Source organism: Natrix helvetica (genome assembly GCF_964273705.1).
Source record: "Natrix helvetica genome assembly, chromosome: 5".
NCBI lineage: Eukaryota > Metazoa > Chordata > Lepidosauria > Squamata > Natricidae > Natrix > Natrix helvetica.
The window spans coordinates 24543103-24563450 of record NC_138551.1 but is presented as its reverse complement, the minus strand read 5'-3'; the positions used below and the strand labels follow the sequence as shown (position 1 = coordinate 24563450).

The window sequence follows — 20348 nt, the reverse complement described above, 5'->3', positions numbered from 1 at the left end:
GATTAGACATCTTGTGGAGGACTGTCATGCATGATGCCTTGAATATCAGCATATATATCAGAAAAAAGGCAAACAAGCTCAAGAAGAAAGCAAACCAAAGCCATCTAATGACTCCTTCCTGGAGAGAGAGGAGAAAGATAACAGAAACTAGACCTTTCCTTTTTGGGGAAAGGGAAATGATATATGGACACAAATACCAATATTAATGGTACTCAGTGTTAGTATTTGTAATTAGGATGGATTTGAGTCTATTAGTAGAGAGGAATTTGGAGATGCTGGGTACCAAATACTATCCATGAGTCGTGGTGGCGCAGTGGTTAGAGTGCAGTACTGCAGGCTACTTCTGCTGATCAAACCTCAACCAGGCTCAAGGTTGACTCAGCCTTCTATCCTTCCAAGGTTGCTAAAATGAGGACACAGATTGTTGGGGTCAATATAGTGACTCTGTAAACTGCTTAGAGAGGGCTGTAAAGCACTATGAAGCAGTATATAAGTCTAAGTGCTATTGCTATCAGATATTATATTCCAGCTGTAAAAATAATAGTGTGGTTTTTACTTGTTTTCTTTATCATTTCCATGTAATATTTCTGAGGGAGATATAACCTATAACCATCTTAGAGAAAAGCTTTTTTGCATTATTTTGGCCCAGAGCCCAGCCATAAGTGTACTTGTGCATGCCAATGAAATACATTATCTCCCAACATTTTGTTTCCTTATTTTCAAGTAGGCATCTTTTACACAACAATCTACTGTGATAGATACAGATAATGTAAACTGCGGGAAATCAGGAGCCCGGGCAGTTCAAATGAATATAGATTTATTGTATGCTAATGCTCTCTACAAGAATCTGAACTAGTAACAACCAAAGCAAATTCGTGGTAGATAAGAGACAACAGAATTCAAGGTGGGCTGAAGTTAGATCCTTGTGGGCATGAAGGGACTGCTCAGCCTGGTTATTTACTACAGATAACACAGAAATCCACTTTAAAGGTTTTGCTAAAACAAAGACCATTTTGAATAACCTCATCTTGTGTTAACTTATAATCTATAAGAAAATATCTCAGCTAAGACACTGAGCTTGTGAATCAGAAATGTCGGCAGTTCAAATCCCTAGCGCCGCGTAACATAGTGAGCCAGCTCCTGTTACTTGTCCCAGCTTCTGCCAACATAGCAGTTCGAAAGCGTATAAAAATGCAAATAGAAAAATAGGAACCACCTTTGGTGAGAAGGTAACAGCATTCACTTGCGTCTTCAGCATTTAGTCATGCTGGCCACATAACCATGGAGGGGGTCTTCAGACAGCACTGATTCTTCGGCTTTGAAGCGGAGATGAGCACCGCCCCCTAGAGTCAGGAACGACTAGCATATATGTGTGAGGGGAACGTTTATCTTTTGGAAGCAGAGATGGGGAACATACTGGTTTTACAGACATTGTCACTCTCATAAAAAGAGTGAAGGACAGAAGCTTTTCGCCCATAATGCAAAGCAAGGTAAGATTTCACAACAGAGGATTAGAAGGCAAGAATTCCAGGCCCTCCTAGCAAAAGCTATAAATTCTAAGAGATACAGTCCCAACTTGTCTGGAGACCCCAATTTTAGAAGTCTCATTCTTGGAATTTAAATCTTCAGTATCAGGATTATGTGCACCCAGCCAAATACTCGTTTAAATGCAAGGTATTTTCCCCTTCCTTTAATGAGAGTGGTGCTGTAGATCAAAGAAATACATTATAGGGCATGTACTTCTCCTTATCTGAAAAAAATTCTGAGTACCCTCCAGCGGTTTTATAACTACTAGAAATGGAAAAGCTTTACTGGACAAAATATTATTGGTAGAAAGAATCCAGCTTTGCGCAAGAGTCTCTGCTATTAAAAATGGATGCATAATATAATTAATGTTTCTTCCTAAGGCAATTACAAAAGAGAGAAAGAAGGGAGAAAGTATTTGGCCATGTTATAACTACTTGGAAATGTGCAAAGCATAGCAAGAAACATAGACATAAATGGCCCTTGAAATTTCCCTCTAGGATGAGATAGTACAATGGGGTGGCTAAAACACATCCTTGTATTGTCTCACTGAAGACAATCAGCTGTTTACCCAACTGTGAATCAGACAGGTTAGGGATGATGAAAACCAGTCAGCGCTGTAATCAATTTGTATCATCAACGGCATGACAGGTGCTCCATTCTGTCTCCACTTTTCTACCTCCTCTATTTTATTCCATTTAAAAATAATCTTGAGACTTTCCACTCCACGTTAGCAGTTTTGCTCCATCTGGCTCTATTTTCTATTCTTCAAATGCCTTCTTCAAATGCCTATAAAACAATGCATTCTAAACCAGCATTTCATGGCTTATACAGAATGCCAAAACCTACAGTCCTATAACTAAATCTACTGTCCAATCCCAGGCACGCAAAAAATAATGAAATACAGCAACAATGCTTGGCATCATCCAAGTATATGAACCTTAAATATCAGGTCTAGATTAACCCATCTAGAAATAGAAATCAGGAACCTGTGGCTTGCCAGATGCTGTTGAAAAATAACTCCCAGCCTTTTCCGGAAGCAGAGCTAATATTGCAAGCTATGTCACAGCAACATCTGGAATATTCTGTGTAAGGAAATCAGTGATTTGAGGAAGAAACCACTCCAGTTCTCTGTGGAAGTAGAATATTCCACTCTTTCAAAGTGTAAGGAGAGATGGCAAAAGAACCACAACTTGTATTTTGAATGTTACCTCTAGAATGCGGGTGTCAAACTCACGGCATCACATTGCGGTCACATGACATTTTGCGTTTTTTCCCTTTGCGGAGCTGAGGTAGATGTGGTCTGCACATGACGCATCTGATCTGCAGGCCACCAGATTGACACCCCTGGTCTAGAAGATTCCTAGTCAAGAGTCAAATACTTATTAAGGCTACCCTTCTATTTCTGCTAATTGTCAACAATAATACCTATAAGCAGAGCATGATAAAAATGACAGTCTTCTGTAGTTGCTGCTCAGCAATTAGAACCTCTTCCAAATCCTACCTATGAGATGACAGCAAGCAAAAACAATTCCTGATAAGACTGTTTCATTTCCTTTAATTGTTTAAAGGAAACTTAAGACTTTTAGACCTTTCCTGACTGCTGTGCTGAAATGCAACCTAACTATATTTCAGGAGGCAGAAAACTGCATTGACCTGAAATAATGAAATCTTCTATCTCCATTGCTAATCTCTATCCTACTTTTATTGCTTCTGTTTCAAGTCATTGCAGTCACCTGATTTTCTCCCAAGGGAATACATGGCAAAACCTAACAGATTGGATATAACTTACAGCCACTGTTGGCTGTTGCTAGAATAAGAACTTTAACACTGGAACAGCTAAAGACACTTCAAGTTATCTCACTGGTAGGATACAGTAGAGCTGAGGTGAGATGAAGGCAACAGTATGAGGACATGCGAAGAAAAAGAGGGAATGAAGGCAACTTATGTCTTGCTGAGTGAGGAGAGCCCTGCATTAAAGTAAATGTGATGTAAATTCCCTAATTGAACCGTACTTACAAATTTCCTTTGTACTGTATAATCCTTCCTTTAACCTTCGCTGCATTTTCAGCCATTTAATTTCCAAAAAATGTAATCATTTTTTAAAAGTGCATGCATCTGTCTTAAATCTTAGAATAAAATCTGGCCCAGTTTGAACTACTAAAGAAAATAATGACGGTATTTTGAGCCTAACTTATAATGCAGCATCTAATTATTTGATTTCATTGATTCATGTGATAGCTTGGTGGTCATCGGTTTAACCACCGGTGACCGGGTTTTATATATAAGCAGGATATCACCATTGTAAATATTTATGTTAGTGTAATGCAAACGTATTTCATTATCAACAACTGGAGTACATTTCTATAAATGGGAAAAGACCACTAGCACTCATGCAATCCTGTGTACATATTTGAGATTTCATGAAGGGTTTATTACTCAAAGGAGCAAAATTCAAAGCCAATGTGTCACATTTTGAGCACATGAACCACATGGTCTCCAAACAGTACACTCCCTCATTAAAAAATAAGGAGCACAATACAAAAGTAAGAAATTCAAGTGATGCCGTCTTCAATAAGACTATGTACATTAATCTACTTTAGTCTGCATCAATTTCATGACTTCAGTTAGCATTCTGTGAAATATTTTCATCACTCGGCATTTTTTAAAAAGTAAAATTTACATCTTTCTCTAGTATACACATTTGTGCTTGTCTCTTTTCCCCACAATAACCACTCATTTTGGAGAAGTGCATTTTGCAAAAGATAATCATGTCCCAAACTGGATATTATTCTGAAAAGTATGAGTTTGATCTCCTCCCTTAAATGATTAATTGCTCAATATTGGACTCAGTGCTGGATTGTGGGTACATTTGCCTACATGGCTTTAACAGAGATGAAAAACATATCTGAACAGGTACCATATCTTTCTCTAAAGGTATATCAGGTACCAGAATTCTTACATGTCCAAGCTAAGATTTGTTAAGTAAGAGAACAATAGCGGTAAACCTTTCCCAGCTGGGATTATCAGAAGTGCAAGTACCCATTTTTGATCACTGGTGAGAAATTTCACTGACTTTTTTGTAATAATGAATGGAAACAAACTGCACATTCAATTTGAGGAAAAGCTGGTAGCATCAAAGCTTCATTAATGTATTTAAAAGGATTATCCTTAGCAATTAGGTAAGAGAAATATGAATGTGTGTTCAGTGGTGGGTTCTGGATCCCCAGGTGTCGCCCACATGGACGCGCGCAGCACGTGCACATACGCACGCGGCACACGTATGCATCATACCTGCCTGCGACGCTTCCGCAAGCCTCTGCGACGCTCCAGCTGCTCGGTGGAGCATCGCGCAGGTGCCATATGTGCCATGCGTGTTCGCGGAAGCGCCAAAGGCTTAAAAGACAGGTAAGGAGCTAGGGCGGGAGGGTGGAAGCACCGAATTGGAATGGTACCCAGTGCTCCGGGTAGGCTCCGGTACACCCATACCGGGGTGTACCCCCTGCAACCCACCACTGGTGTGTTTGTATATACCGGTACCCTCAGAGTTACATAGAACTAAGAGGAACATTCTCCATTCTTACATATATCCCATGAAGTTTGAGATTTCCATTTATGATAGAAAGATCCAAGATGGGGAAAGGCGAGAAAAACATGTTTTGAAAAATAGGAAGATTGATACAATTACAAAACCTGCATCTGAAATTTACATGGGAGAACATCTAACACTTTTGATTTGCGCCCATTTTTCTTCTGATATTCTCCAATAGCTGAAGGTCACAGAAGTCTTACTGGTGATAATCCCAGAAGTTGGGACTGTAATTTCAAACTCTTTTTTCATTGCTTTAGTACCTAAGCACTAAAGGTGTAATTCCCAAAAGTGTAATTCTACAGCTTGTATTCTCAACACGCAAAAAAATAAATAAATCATACTGTGATAACATGACAGCTTGTTGCCAAATCTGTCACAGTAACAATGGGGCAGGGCACTTAAGTTCTGATAGGCCATATGTTCAGCGTCTTATCAAAGTGGAGGAAGAAGACCTCAACAGATACAACTTTGTTTTGTTACTGTGCAACTCACTGTAACCTGTATGTACATAAAAATACCTTTGCCTTGCCAATTATATCTTTAAAACTCAGCATTTCCAAGTGCTCATGACTTTATATTTTTTGATCTTTGGACTTAAAACTGAATAAACAAAGTCAAACACCGAAAAAACCACCCCAGACTAAAACAACTCTCTACCAGTAACAAGGTATTTCTAGCTTAAAAATATTTCTGCCCAAAAGCAAGTTTCTCTTCCAAACAAATCTTTATATAAAACATAGTGTAGAATACTTATTCAATTGCTCTTTGAAGTCAATAAAAGCTAGTAGGGAATAACCACTTAAATAGCAAGCAATCATCCAAATCTTGCAACACATTCTTCCACCTAATACTTAGCCCTCATTTTTAAAATATTTCTTCCTGTGAAAACATTCAAAAGATATATAGAAATTCACTGAATGCTGGCCAAGTAAAAATATTTTTATTTATACAGAAGAATTTGCAGTGTTGTTTCTCCCATAGATAGTTAAAAAACAGAGAAAGTAATCATATTCAAATTGAAGGGCATAAAGTAATAACCATCATACCAAATATTTTAATCTCTGATCACTTATCTATGTAAGCCTGCTTTATTTGTAAGTAGGAACCCAAATCAAGAATTTACTACTTACATATCCAGTTTGCTGAAAATCAAGCAAGCACTTTATATTCATAGACAAGAAAAATCAACTACAGTTAGTCCTTGACTACAGTTTAGTGACCATACAAAGTTGAAATGGCACTGAAAAAAGTGATATACGGCCATTGCAGCATTCCCACAGTCATGTGATCAAAATTCAGACACCTGGCAACTATATTTATGATGATTGCAGTGTCCTTTTGCAAGTATCTTCTCACAAGCAAATACAATAGGAAAGTCATATTCACTTAACAACCGTGTTACTAACTTAATGACTGCCATTTTACTTAACAACTGTGACAAGAAAGGTCATAAAATGGGGCAAAACTCACTTAACAACTGTTTCACTTAACAATAGAAATTTTGGACTCAATAGTAGTCATAAGTCGAAGACAATATGTATTAAGTCTTTTTTATTTGAAAAGTAGAAAAATCATACTCAGATTACATATAAATTTATGAAAGACCTTCACTGATTTCTTTACTGACTTACTGACCATACAAATAGGCCATCTAGCTTCACTGAAACAAAGTAAACCTAGAGAATCTGGACCAGAAACTAAATGCAAAATCATATACCTAACACCCCTAATTCCTGGAAAGTAGAGGCACTGATAAAGAATTATAGGGTAATTTAATTAAATCCCAATACCAATTCAACAATGAAAATTGCTGTGGTTAAGAGGAAGTGTCATATTTAATTTCAATTCTTAGCAACAGCAATTTGTGTTGTTTTGTTTCCCGAAAAACGCCACTGATCTTACATTCCTACAACGTAAAGTACATTAATTGCAGTGATGGGTGGATTCAGACAAGGTCATGTTGCATATTAAACTGAGTAAGAGTCTCGCTAGAACCAACCCCTTTACACTTCCCCCTCCTCCCCAAGCTATCAGATTATTCTGGCTCATTAACTCTTTTTTCCACTGAATTCTGCACTGTTACAGCAGGTAAGCAGTCCAGACAACTGACTGAAAAAGCCCAACAGTCTTGAATGTTACTGAATAAAATGAATTAAGCACCATCACATCCCTCAAGGTGACAGTTGAAGGATGTTCTTGTTCAAAGCACTCATCAACATGGAATAAATTGCAGAGGTACATTGAGCCTTTTTGCAAGCGCTTTTAAGTACATCACAAGACATCTAAAGCTTTTCCATGACAGGTTGGAAGTGATAACCTCCTCAGTTTAAAGAGACCACCAAAACAAAAAAACGGGGAAAAAATCAATTTCTTTGTGGTGATGTCTTGTAGAACAGTTACCCGTGTAAGTCAAGAAAAGAACGAATCACCTTCCTGACTTATACATAAAAATAACAAGCATACAAAAATAAAATCCTTGCATAGTCAACTATGGCTATTTGTGACAAACAAGAAACAGCAGCAGGCAGCAGCAATAATAAATGTATACAATGCCCAACTCCCAGCAACTGTGAATGTAATTGTAAAAAATTACAATGTACGTTTCAGCTAAAGAGAAACTTTTTCAGCTCAGTGTGAAACGGGTTCCTTTTCTTGCAAGAAAAACAAAATGCACAGGTACAGTATATGTGGTACCTTGCCCAATAGTAGTAACTGTGAGAAGGATCTTGGAGACCCAGTGGACAACCATTTAAATATGAGCCAGCAGTGTGTAGTAGCTGCCAAAAAAGCCAACGCAGTTCTAGGCTGCATAAACAGAGGGATAGAATCAAGATCACATAAAGTTAGTCACTTTACAATGGCTGGGAAAAGTCACACTTGGAATACTGCATCCAGTTTTGGTCGCTACGATGTAAAAATGATGTTGAGACTCTAGACACAGTGCAGAGAAGAGCAACAAAGATTATTAGGGGATTGGAGGCTAAAACTTATGAAGAATGGTTGCAAGAACTAGGTATGTCTAGTTTAATGAAAATAAGGACTAGGGGTGACAAGATAGCAGTGTTTCAATATCTCAGGAGCTGCCACAAAGAAAAGGGAGTCAAACTATTCTCCAACGCACATGAGGGTAGGACAAGAAGCAATGAGTGGAAACTAATCAAGGGGGTGGAAACTAATCAAGGAGAGAAGCAACTTAGAACTAAGGAGAAATTTCCTGACAGTTAGAACAATCAATCAGTGGAACAGCTTGCCTCCAGAAGTTGTGAATGCCCCAACACTGGAAGTCTTTAAGAAGATGTTGGATAGCCATTTGTCTGAAATGGTATAGGGTTTCTTGCCTAAGCAGGGTGTTGGACTAGAAGACCTTCAAGGTCCCTTTCAACTCTGTTATTCTATTCTTTATGGGTAATAGCCTCAATTTAAGGGAGGGGGGGAAATCCCCATTTCTACAAATAACTCCGTTTGCCATTTTAGGCTAGCTGCTAGGCTGAGATTTGCGATTTTAAAAGGGAAGTACATGAAGAGGGTTGAAGATTAAATCTTTCCATCTCACTCCTTCTTCTCAAAGAATCACCTTTGGCACAATAATTAAAACTAAATAGGACTTTAAAAAAAAAAAGTTCCAAAACCGTGGGAGAAGATTTTAGGCTAGATCCAAAAGGTCAATATGACATCAAACCCTAAGCATTTCAATGTCAGTTGTTTACTTTAGAATTATTTATAAATCCCAAATACAAACTAATATTGAGTAATGCAGCACATATGACCTGCTGTTATACACTGTTTATGAAGACAACACAATCTTCTAATACAGAATCAATCCATATTGTCTATTTTCTATGAATTTCAGCTTAATATTAGAGTATCTTTTAGCAGAGGCAGTTACCCAAGCTGCTTGTAAAATTGATGCCAGACATCTTTCCATGTAGGAGGCAGGTTAGTTCAATAAAAGCTGATCTAGACCCCCAAACCTTTGGGCACCAGGGACTGCTTCCATGGACCAGAGGGGATGTGGTTTTGTGTGTTGCTTGTATCCCACAGATGGGCTTTACTTGTTTGCGCAGCCCGATTTCTGGCATGTCGCGGACCTGGGGATGGGGACACCTGATCTATGAGACTGCCTTTCTATCTGCCACTACCTACTTTAGTGCTTTAACCTTTTCAAAATACACTTAGATTAATAAGCAAGTCAAAAGTTGAATTTTAAAGAAGCAGAACAGAAAGAATATTGACGCTTTTGAATTTTAGTGTTGGAGAAGACTTTTGAAATAACCATGGATAGCCAAGAAAACAAGCAACGAATTGGACAACAAATAAATCTAGAATTTTCACCCAAGGTACAAATGATCAGGCTCAAATTATAGCATTCTGCACACGTCACGTAAACACAATGCAAGCTCCCTTGAAAAATCCAAAATGCTAGTAAAGATGGAAGGGAAGAGAACAACCTGCAGCAATAGGGATGGGTTTGATTGTAGTGGTAATGGATGCTCCATTGGGGAACTTGAAGAGTAAAGCTGGAAAACGATCGTCCTGGCTAAGGTTTAATTATATGGTCACTAAGAGTTGACACCAACTTGATGGAATATACAGGTCATCCTTGACTTACAACAGCTCGTTTAGTGACCGTTCAAGTTACAACAGCACTGAAAAAGGAGACTTAGGACCATTTTGCACAGATACAACCATTGCAGCATCCCCATGGTCACGTGATTTACATTTGGATGCTTGACAACTGGTTGACATTTATGACGATTGCAGTGTCCCAGGGTCATGTGACCACCTTTTGTGACCTTCTGACAAGCAAAGTCATTGGGGAAGCCAGATTCACTGAATTAAGAGTTGACACCAACTTGATGGAATATACAGGTCACTGTTACTAATTTAACAACTGCAATGATTCATTTAACGAATGTGGCAAGAAGTGTCATAAAATGGGACAAAACTCACAACAAATTTCTCACAGCAACATAAATTCTGGGCTCAATTGTGTTCATATGTTGAAGTCTACCTGTAATCCAACAAATGCATTAAACATATAAGCAGCCATATACCTTTAATCTGGATAGGAGCACAATGTGCTGGTTTAAGATTATTCAGTTTAAATAGTCAGAAAGATTTTGTTCAGTATTAATAAGTATCCCCTAAAACAAAGAAATGCATATTACACTATCCCTGCAAACATATGCTCTATATGTATTGTCGAATCTTTCATAGATTTTTCTAAAAATAATGGCTTAATAGTTAAAAATTTGCTTATTAACCTATGAAATTCTGCAAAGAATCATCCAGGTAATGAAACAAAAGGTGCTGTTCAAGACAGGCTAAAAGATAAATGCTACATTTAAACTTCTAAATCCCACAGACATTCTAGCATGTTTTTAAAACACTGTTTTAGATGTGGCTAAGCTAATGATTTGGAAAGATGGGAGGATGGCTGTAGCACATGGGGAACAACCAAACAGCTTGCCAAGTTATCAAATCTATTTTAATCATAGTTCAAACTGCTGACAGCAGACACAGAGAATCTAATATGATGAAGGAGCAGGAAGGGGACAGGGGTAAAAAGCAGAGTTTCTTTGCAGAGGACAGTGCACCTGCTAGGACAATGTTATCCTCAAGAATTTCTCCCAGGCAAAGGTGAACGGGGCTTACTCAACTTCAAACCCTTATTCCCAAAGGTCAACTAACAGGAGAAAATACATCTAATCTCAAGCACAGGTTAGATAGCCTAATCAAAGCTTTCAACAATAACATGAATTCAGTATAATATTAGGCGCTCTCTCATAACGGTTAGCAGCATGAAAAACAAAGATTTCAAAAGACAAACCAAGAACTGCTCATTTTGAAGGGAGGGGGGCAGAAGGAGCAACTGCTTATCCTATTCTACCCAGTTTTCACCCCCAACATCCTATACAATTCCAGTGCCCATAATTGCTATCAGGATGCCAATTTCCCCATTTTGTGACTTTGAAGAGCCATGCAGAATCTGGAGAGTGATTCCGACTACCCTCCAATCAAACTGCTTCTCATTAAGCCCACACACAGAGAAAAGGCCACTAACCATCCAATCTCCTTATCTGACAAACAAACAGAAGATTATCAAGAGCCACAACATATCCCATTATAAGAACAGCTGCTCTCCCCAGGAGGCTCAATTTCTTTCTGATCACCATCAGAGCTTTTCCAGCAAGTTTGATTTATCAGAACAGCTGTAGGAAATGCAGACCCTTGATAAATAAATAAATAAAATCACAGAAGTGAATAAAAACAAATCAGCCAATTACTTCAGCGGGTGTGAATTTTTAACTTGGGCATGAAACCACCTCCTTAGCCATTCAGAACCACCCTCTGAATTCAAGTGAAATAGAATGAAGCCTCTTTCTAATGTGTGGCTAATGAACAGACATGAAGTTAGTTATTATCTAAATAAACCTGCCTTCTCCCACACAACTGCAAAAAGCTACAGCCATCTTCTGCGCATATGCTGCAGGGAGGCACATGGCATTTATTTTCACTTCTATTCTAGGCAAGCAGCTCATCTCAGTGAGTCAAAAAAAGGATACGGAAAATCCCATAAATAAAGTCATAATGAAGAGGCTGCTGCAAAACGGAGAGCGGTAAAGTTTGCCGGCACATCCCTCAGTCAGCACTGTCCTGATAGCTTTTACTTTACAGTTGTACATTCGTGCTTTATTAAAACAAAGGTAGCTTTTAACTAACTGCAGATATCATCATTGAAGGCCAGACAGTTTGATTCTAAGAGCTTATTCCAAACATATGAAAAAGCACAATCATTGCTCTTAAGGTTCTGGGTCTACATTTTCAATTCACTGAAGATTCATCTGTACCCCTTTTTTTCCAATGAGACTCATGGAATTGATTTTGAGCAAATCAAAGAGTGTTACAACAGCACAAATCAACTTTGCATCTAACTTACAAAGCCCCGTAAGATCACTGCCCAAATTCCCAAACATCTGAACACACAATAATAGCAAATTCCCATCACCCAAACCAGCCTGAAACTTGCCTCTCCACCATGTCCATCAAATATCCCAAATATGGATGGATGAGTCTTGTTCACCAGATCCGTGATCACTTCAAACCTGTCTTCCATGTGGTCTCTCCGGCCTTGGATGGAATAAACAGCCACATTGTGGTTCTTAAACTCCCAGGTCTTGGAAAACTCTGCATCCAGCACATCTAGACCCCCAAGTTGATCATTTTGCATAATTTCTGCTACCTTGCCCTTCACCATCTTCACTGCATCCCTGCTGGACTTGACAATGGTTTTCACTTCATCCGTATGGAAGAAGTAGCTCCATAGGGCCAGGCTGATGCATAGCAGGAACAGCGTCTCTGGTCTCAGTAAGAAGTAACGCATGATCCGACCCAGCAAAGAGAGCAAAGTCATTGTATCCTCTATCATTTATTACAGAGACAGTAGATCTCCCCCTCCCACACACACCATATACCACACACTCTGATGGTTGGGATGGGTCTAAAGGCAAAGCAGCAAATCACTGCATGTTCCTGTAATGCAAACCCACGGAGGGCAGGGTTAGTGCTGCTAACAGTGCCTCCTCTTTCTCTCCTCTGTTCTTCTGTGCACGGAGTCCCAGATGGCAAAAGAGAAGCTATGATGTGAAGTTGCAGAAATCGGCACGCACGCTTGGGGAGTCGGAAGACACCCTTATCCTTCTCCACTTCTCACTCCTGCTGCCGCCGAAGAGCACGCAGTAGCTCCTGGGGAAACGGCTGCGGGAGACGAGCTGCAAGACAGCAAAGGATCAGTGCAGGAGCTGCTAGAGGCACCAGCAGCAGCACAAAACCTATCTGGGTCTGCCGTATATCGTTTCTGTGCTCCTTGTGCCCTTTTTCAGCCAGGACAGAGGCAACAAGAAAAGAACATATGGCACAAGGGGACCCTGTCCCTCCCTCCCTTCACTGTTTCCCTAGGCATTCACTCCTTCCCCCCCCCCCAAAGGATGAGACTGAAGCAGTCAATCAATTCATATCGCCCAACACACAATGCACAATTCCTACTCCTCCATAGTGAGTCCAGCAATAGCCCAGGGGCAGTTGCTAGCACAAAGGAGAGGGAAGGAGGATCCAAAGTCAAAAAGCACACTGTGCTGCAACTCTAGGGGAAGAAACGGGGAACAATAGCAGCACAACAATCAGTGTGGCTTCTTAGAGGCAGGCAAGTTATCCCCTCTAGATACAAGCAGAAGGAACAGGAACTCAAGAGGGGAGACTGAGCTGGCCAATGGATATATTGTACAAAGGGATTGGTGGTAGAGGTGGACTGACCATTATAGGGAGAAAGTGGGATAGAACCAAAAAAATAGTCTGGTTCTACCATAAGGAATGTCCATCATGTCCGTGTTTCTAAAAAAAGGACTCTAAAACCAGGGAAAGCTTGGCTGAGAAAATCCACCCTTCCTTGATTCTTTCAACCGTTGCCACTCAGACTTTTCCTTCTAACATTCTATCCCCTGGACATTATTATTATTGTTGTTGTTGCTATGACTATTATTTTATGACCGACTCTGCCACTATGATCTTAAAGGTTCTCCTCCAACTTTTAGGAAAGGCGACTCGCTTTGGGAAAGAGCTCTGCACCGCGGGCGCAGGCTGGGAACGTGGGGGGAGCACAAAGGGGATGTATGTAGGAGGCGTGGGTTTCCTCCACCAGACCTCCCCCCCCCCCCAACACCTGCTCCTCCGCTGTTCCTAACCGAGGAGTGGAGAGACGTGAGCGCCAAAAAGCCACGTCGGGCTCCCCCGCGCCGGGAAAAGAAAAGCAGCCCACCTCGTGCTCCTTCCCCGTTGCTGCAAAAGGCTGGTGATCGCACACTTGCCCCAGTGGCAATCCGGGGGCTGGCCAATCGGCGGCTCGCTTCTCCACCTTGTGGCTTGCAATGCACCCCGCCGCCCTTCCCCCGGGCCTCCTCTTTCTTCGACGCCGAGTCTGCCCTCCCCCTCGCATGCCCTCCCCCGCTCCCTTCCCCCGGCTCCTGTCACCTGCAGGGCCGATCGCAAAGGTACCTGTCTCCCCTTTCTTCCTGAGCCCGTCCCTCCCACTGGGCTGGGCTCCCGGGCTCCCGAGCCGCCTCTCCGGAACAGCGATGCCTACAACTCCCGGCAACCTCAGCGCCAAGGGCTTCTTGGAGTCTCGAGTCCACCAGTTCTCAGAGCCAGCCTGGCTCTCTCGCGCCCTCTGCCAATAGATAGCCTCTTTTTTTTTGTAAGCAGCGTTAGCAAAGCACAGAAAAGGAGTAGGAAAAACGGTTAAGTGTAAATCAGCGACATGTAATAAAAAAAACCTGGAATGCAGTATAGCAGGGGTGTCCAAACTTGGGAACTTTAAGACTTGTGGACTTCAACTCCCAGAATTCCCCAGCCAGCCATGCTGGCTGGGGAATTCTGGGAGTTGAAGTCCACAAGTCTTAAAGTTCCCAAGTTTGGACACCCCTGCAGTATAGAGTTTACCTTTTTTTAAAAAAAAATGGGTTTCTGTTTTTTTAAAACATCTTAAAGAACTCAACGTTGCCGTTTGTTCCCCAAATTCTACTTTGACGACCTCTCCAACTCCATCCAAACGCGACCATCTCAAGTCTTTCCTGTTAAATTTGTTTCTTTCATTATTTTTTATTTAGTAAATTTGTGCACTAGCTGTCTCGCTGTCAAGGGAACTTAGTTGTTTTCTTGCAGATGTTTCGTTACACGCAGTAGTTTCGATACACAAATATCAGTACTAGTCTGAAAACAACCAAGCTCAGAGAGCACCAAGCGTCACCCATTTTAACCCTGAGCTACAAATATTCTTCTCTAACATTATAATTTGCAATCATCCACATCATCTTCTCCAAAAAAAAAAAAAAACCTACCTGGGCTTCTGGTATGTTACTTAATCTGGATCTATTCTCTTCTTGTATCATATCTATTTAATATTCACCAAAGTTGTGTACTAGGGCATCTTGAAACAGTGCTTTGGCATAGGTTCAATTGCATAGATTCCATTGCCTCCAGGCTCTAATTAAACTTTTGTTTGCCTATTGTATTGTGTTTTCCTTTTCCCATGGAGCTTTAGATTGGCTATCCGAAGTATAATATTATTCTTACAAATTTAGTGATAGTATCTATTAAATGTGCCTTATTCTTATAGTGGCATATACCCTATGGTGAAAAAGAAATTACTGAGCTGACATTAAAGGTTAATGTCTTCCAACTCAAGCTTGATTTCTGATGTTTTCATGGACAATCTTTGTAGTTTTCTTCTTCTTGTTGTTAGTTGCGAAATCGTGTCCGACCCATTGTGACCCCATGGACAACATTTCTCCAGGCATTCCTTTCCTCTACCATCCTCTGGAGTCCATTTAAGCTCACGCCTCCTGCTTCTGTGACTCCATCCAGCTACCTCAATCTCCGCCGTCCGCTTCTTTTGCCCTCAATCGTTCCCAGCATTAGGCCTCATCTTCAGTGAGTCCTTCCTTTTCATTAGGTGGCCAAAGTATTTTGAGTTTCATCTTCAGGATCTGGCCTTTGAAAGAGCATTCAGGGTTGATCTCCTCTAGGACTGACCAGTTTGATTGCCTTGCAGTCCAAGGGACTCACAGGAGTCTTTTCCAGCACCACAGTTCAAAGGCCTCAATTCTTTGGAACTCTATAGTCCAACCTTGACAGCCATACATTGCAACTGGAAAAGCCATAGCCTTGACTATACGCACTTTGATGGCAGGGTGATGTCTCTGCTTTTTGGTATGCTATCTAGATTTGCTATAGCTTTCCTCCCCAGGAGCAAGCGTCTTTTAATTTCTTGGCTGCAGTCCCCATCTCTGGTGATCTTGGAGCTCAGTTTTCTTATTAACAGTGCAAAAATGATTTGCCACTGCCTCCTTCTGGAATGTCCATCCCAATTTCTAATTGCAGTTACATCAGTAGAGATTATTATGCTTAATTGCCTGGAGAAGATTGTTTGACATCTAGATTATACATGGCAGGATTTATAGATGTGGTGGATAGGCTCAGGACTGATTTGAACAGATATGAACTGTAGTGAGGGGTTCTAGTTATAGATCTGACTTGGATGTGGTCAAATCGGGCAGATTATTCCTCTTTGGGTGCAAATCATTATAGGCATCTGATGGTTTCTTAGAACCACACTTGAGTTGAACTCTAGCTGAATAGAGGGCTAAGAGAGAGATTCTGTTCTGTTATTTCTGTGTGTCCAAGCTTTTCACAAGCTTTCCAAGGGTGAATGAAGCCCTTTTAGATTGTTGGATGGTTTTTTCCCTGGATTTTCATTTGCTTCTGCCTTTCCTCCTCTTCCTCTTCCTCTTTCTTCCTCCTGAAGAAACTGCCCAGGGTTATTATAAGATAGGCAATTATATAAATATTAAGTAATTAAGTAAAATCAATGCTAGATCCAAAGGTATTGGGTCATTTCCAACTGTTTGCTAACCTCCCCTTTGGGGGAAAGTTGTGGAGAAAGTGTTGCCCTGGTTCTCCCTCTTTCTCTGCAATCAGGGGTGAGCCTCACTAAGGTAGACCAGACCAAAGATTAACTCCACAGGAAGATTAGAACGTTATTGACATAGGCTGCAATAAAATAATCTGGCAAGTCTGGTTGTACTTTATCTCCTTTCTTATATCTAAGTGAATCAGGGAGGTGTCGCCTGAACTGTTTTCAAATATTATCTTGTTCCTAGCACTTTCAGCTCTCTGTTCCTAGGTAATATTTGTTGCATAATTCTGACACAATCACCTTCTTCACTCTCTGCATGTAGTGGTGAAGGGGGAGATTGAGCCAAAGCCTTGATACATTCCCCATTCCTATTTAACATCTCTACAATGCCAAATTTTCTGACCCAGGCTTCCTTAGAAAGCAAGAAGCAAAGTCTTGATCCCGACAAAATCTCTTTTAGTTACACGACTGTGAATTACTTTCATTCACAGTCAGCATGGCTTTAACAGTCTTTCAGAGGAATGTTTATCCACATGTACCTTATCTTATTTACAGCACTGCCAGATAACTAGCTTCCAAACACAAGGCAAAGCAAAACTTGGCACAGAGTCTCTTATAATCCCAAACAGAACTTTCCAGACCGAAATGAATGAATTGTTTCCTGCAATAGGTCAGTCTCCGTTCGTTCCTCTTTTGTGTCCTCTGGGGCCAATCATCTCCAAGGTGTGGCTTTACTTTTAAGTAGACCCTGCTTTCTTAGTTGCCCTTGTCTTCTGGCAGCTCTGCATATGCACACCACTGGGAACAGGCTCCAGCTGTTCTTCTGCCTCACTGCTCTCTAACTCCCTCTCTGCCTCCGATGCAGAGTCCTGGTCTGAGCTTTCCTCAACCCCCAGGACTGGCCCATGTTCCTCCCCAACCTCCTCACTTTCTGACTCTGTTTCCAGCTCATCTTCCAGAGAAGGTGGGCATAATCCTGCCTCTGACTGCATCATCACCAGCACAATTGTGGAGGTGTCATAGAACATTTGTATGGCCAGACGTGTATCGGAAGAAAAGGCAAAATTCTATTTCAGCACTGCAACAGTTAAATTCAACCCTATTCTGCCTTTGCCACATCTGTTCCTCTCTTCAAGATTATCTATCTGGTTCTCTGCACTGCAGCAACTCAGGTGGCTAATAGGTAATCTTATTTTGATCAAAGGTGGCATAGATGAACCGCATTGCACAGCTAATGCTAAAACATAAAGCAAAATATCGAACTGGAGCAGGCAAACAGAGGATGACTTGACGGTGATATAATCCATTTAGTCCCCCAACTACATTGATGAATTATCCCTGGTCTATGGCTAATGGTCCATGTGAGTCTAATTCCTAGCCTTCTTCTGCAATGCTAGATAGGAAACTGTTGTAAAGGTGCTATAGAAGTCTAATGTAATTCAGGTGGTCCTCGAGTTATGACCACAGTTCACACCCAAATTTATGTAGCTCAGTGAAACATTTGTTAAATGAAGTTTTACTCTATTTTATGGCCTTTCTTGCTGTGGTTGTTAAATGAATTCCTGCAGTAGTTCAGTTATTAACACGGCTTCCCCATTGACTTTGCTTGTAAGAAGGTCACAAAAGTTGATCACATGATCCCAGTGTTCTGACCTAGGCTTCCCAAAAGCACGAAGCTAACTCCTTGTCCCGATAAAATCGCTTTTATTTAGTTTAAAGGGAATTCCTCTCCAGCAAAGTCCCGGCCAACAGTCTTTCAAGAGATTTCACAACTACAGACTTTTATCAGGCTTGGAGAACTGCCAGACTGATATCTTCCAAACGCCACTCTGTAGCAGACAATACTTGGCAAGAAGTCAGGAACAGATCTTCACCCTAATGAATTGAACTAATTGTCTCCTGCAAACTCCCCTCCCCTTTTGCTCCTCTTTATTCCCTATGGGAGGGGCCATTCACCATCCACCTGTGGCTTTACTCCTGAGTCGACCCTTGTTCCTTAGCTGTTCCCTTCTCCTGGCAACTCTGTGCATGCGCACGCTGGGAATAGGCTCCAGCTGTTCTTCTGCCCCACTGATGTCCGACTCAAAAGAGAGCTGATAACTGTCAGATGGAGCCGATCCCATTTCTGCCTCTGACGCAGAGCACTCGTCAGAGCTTTCCCCAGACTCCAGAGGACTGGCCCATGTTCCTCTTCAACCTCCTCACTGTCTGAGTGTGCCACAAGCTCCGCTGGCCATTGGCAGGCCACAGCACCCAGGACAATGAAACCATTCTAAACATGAAGCCAGTTGCCAAGTGTCTGCATGGCGATCATGTGGTCACAGGGATGCTGCAAGATTCATAAGTGTGAAAAACGGTCATAGGTTACTTTTTTCAGTGCCGTAATTTTGAACAGTCACTAAATGAACTGTTGTAAGTTGAGGAATACATGTGGCCCTTAAATATGCTCATTCAGTGCTTCCCAAGGACCTGCTGGTGGTCTACAAAGAACAGGTAATTCTTGGTTTACAACCATTCAGTTAACAATCAAAGTTACAATGACCTTAGCAAAAGTGACTTGCAACCTATACTCACCGTTATGACAGTGATGGGTTTCAAAATTTTTAGAACCTCTTCTGTAGGTGTGGCCTGCTTTGTGGGAGTGGCTTGCTGGCCATGTGACCAGGTGGGAGTGAGCAACTTGTAAAATGTGGTGAAACTCACTTAACAATGCTCTTGCTTAGCAACCAAAATGTTGGCTCAGGAACTCTGGCATTGAAGTGTGCAAGTCTTAAAGCTGTCAAGACCCTTGCATTCCCTAACCCTTTAGAAAAAAAAACCCAAGGGTGTTCAAACTTGACAGCTTTAAGACTTGTGGATTTAAATTCCCAGAATTCCTCCTCCAGTCATGTTGGCTCAGGAACTCTGGCATTAAAGCTGTCAAGTTACAAGACCCTTGCATTCCCTAACCCTTTAGAAAAAAAACCCCAGGGGTGTTCAAACTTGACAGCTTTAAGACTTGTGGACTTCAACTCCCAGAATTCCTCCTCTCGCTCTTCATATTGATGATGTGCGGATGGGCAGGGGGAGGGAGCTGGAACCGGTTCTAAACAGCACTGTAGATTTGTGGAACCTCTTCTATAGAAGAGGTTAGAACTGGCAGGAACCCACCCCTGGTTATGACTATTGCACCACTCACATTTGGATACTTGGCAACTGACTCATATTTATAACCCACTGCAACATTCTGTTGTCATACGATTGTAATTTGTGACCTTTTTCCAGTGAAAAACATGCATCGGGGAAGTTGGATTTGCTTAATGACATGCGATTTGCTTAATGTCCATCATTAAAAAAATCACAAAAAGGGGGCCAACTTATGATGGCTTATGATTAAAATTCTGATCCCAGTTGTGATTCCTAAGTTGAGGACTATCCGTACTGCAATACACATAAATCAAAATTTCCACAATGCTGATGTTGTTCCTCAAACAACAAAATTTATTGAGTCATCCAAGTCATGCAAGATATTAGCCTTTTTTTAAAAAAAATGCCCTTTAATTTGGGTCTCTGTGAATTCAACGGAGGTGCGCATTCCATGTTGCCTACAGGCATCACTTTGCTGAGTGTTGGCCTATGTGGCAATCTACATTAAGAAAATGGCTGCTAATTGGTGTACACACCTATACTTGATTTTGGCATGAAGAAAAACCAGCATTAACTTTCTAAATACATAAAAGTATACAGCAAACCACAGTAATCCAAATGAAAGGCAAATCATCA

The 20348-nt window shown here is 41.1% G+C and overlaps 1 protein-coding gene across 2 annotated transcripts in view; it reads right to left on the bottom strand.

The window, feature by feature from the left end:
• The window catches only part of PPM1L (protein phosphatase, Mg2+/Mn2+ dependent 1L), a 217644-nt gene extending 203384 nt beyond the window's left edge, over window positions 1–14260 (bottom strand). Inside the window, exons 1-2 of one of the 2 annotated variants that reach the window (XM_081955298.1) lie at window positions 14168–14260; window positions 12143–12888 (exon numbers count right to left, since the gene is read on the bottom strand). In XM_081955298.1, coding sequence (XP_081811424.1) covers window positions 12143–12545 — 403 coding nt within the window. In that variant the 5' untranslated portion in view covers window positions 12546–12888; window positions 14168–14260. Of the gene's footprint in view, window positions 1–12142; window positions 12889–13931; window positions 14078–14167 lie in introns of those variants that run through there. The other variant, XM_081955297.1, reaches the window with a different exon arrangement.
• Window positions 14261–20348: the final 6088 nt, after the last annotated feature.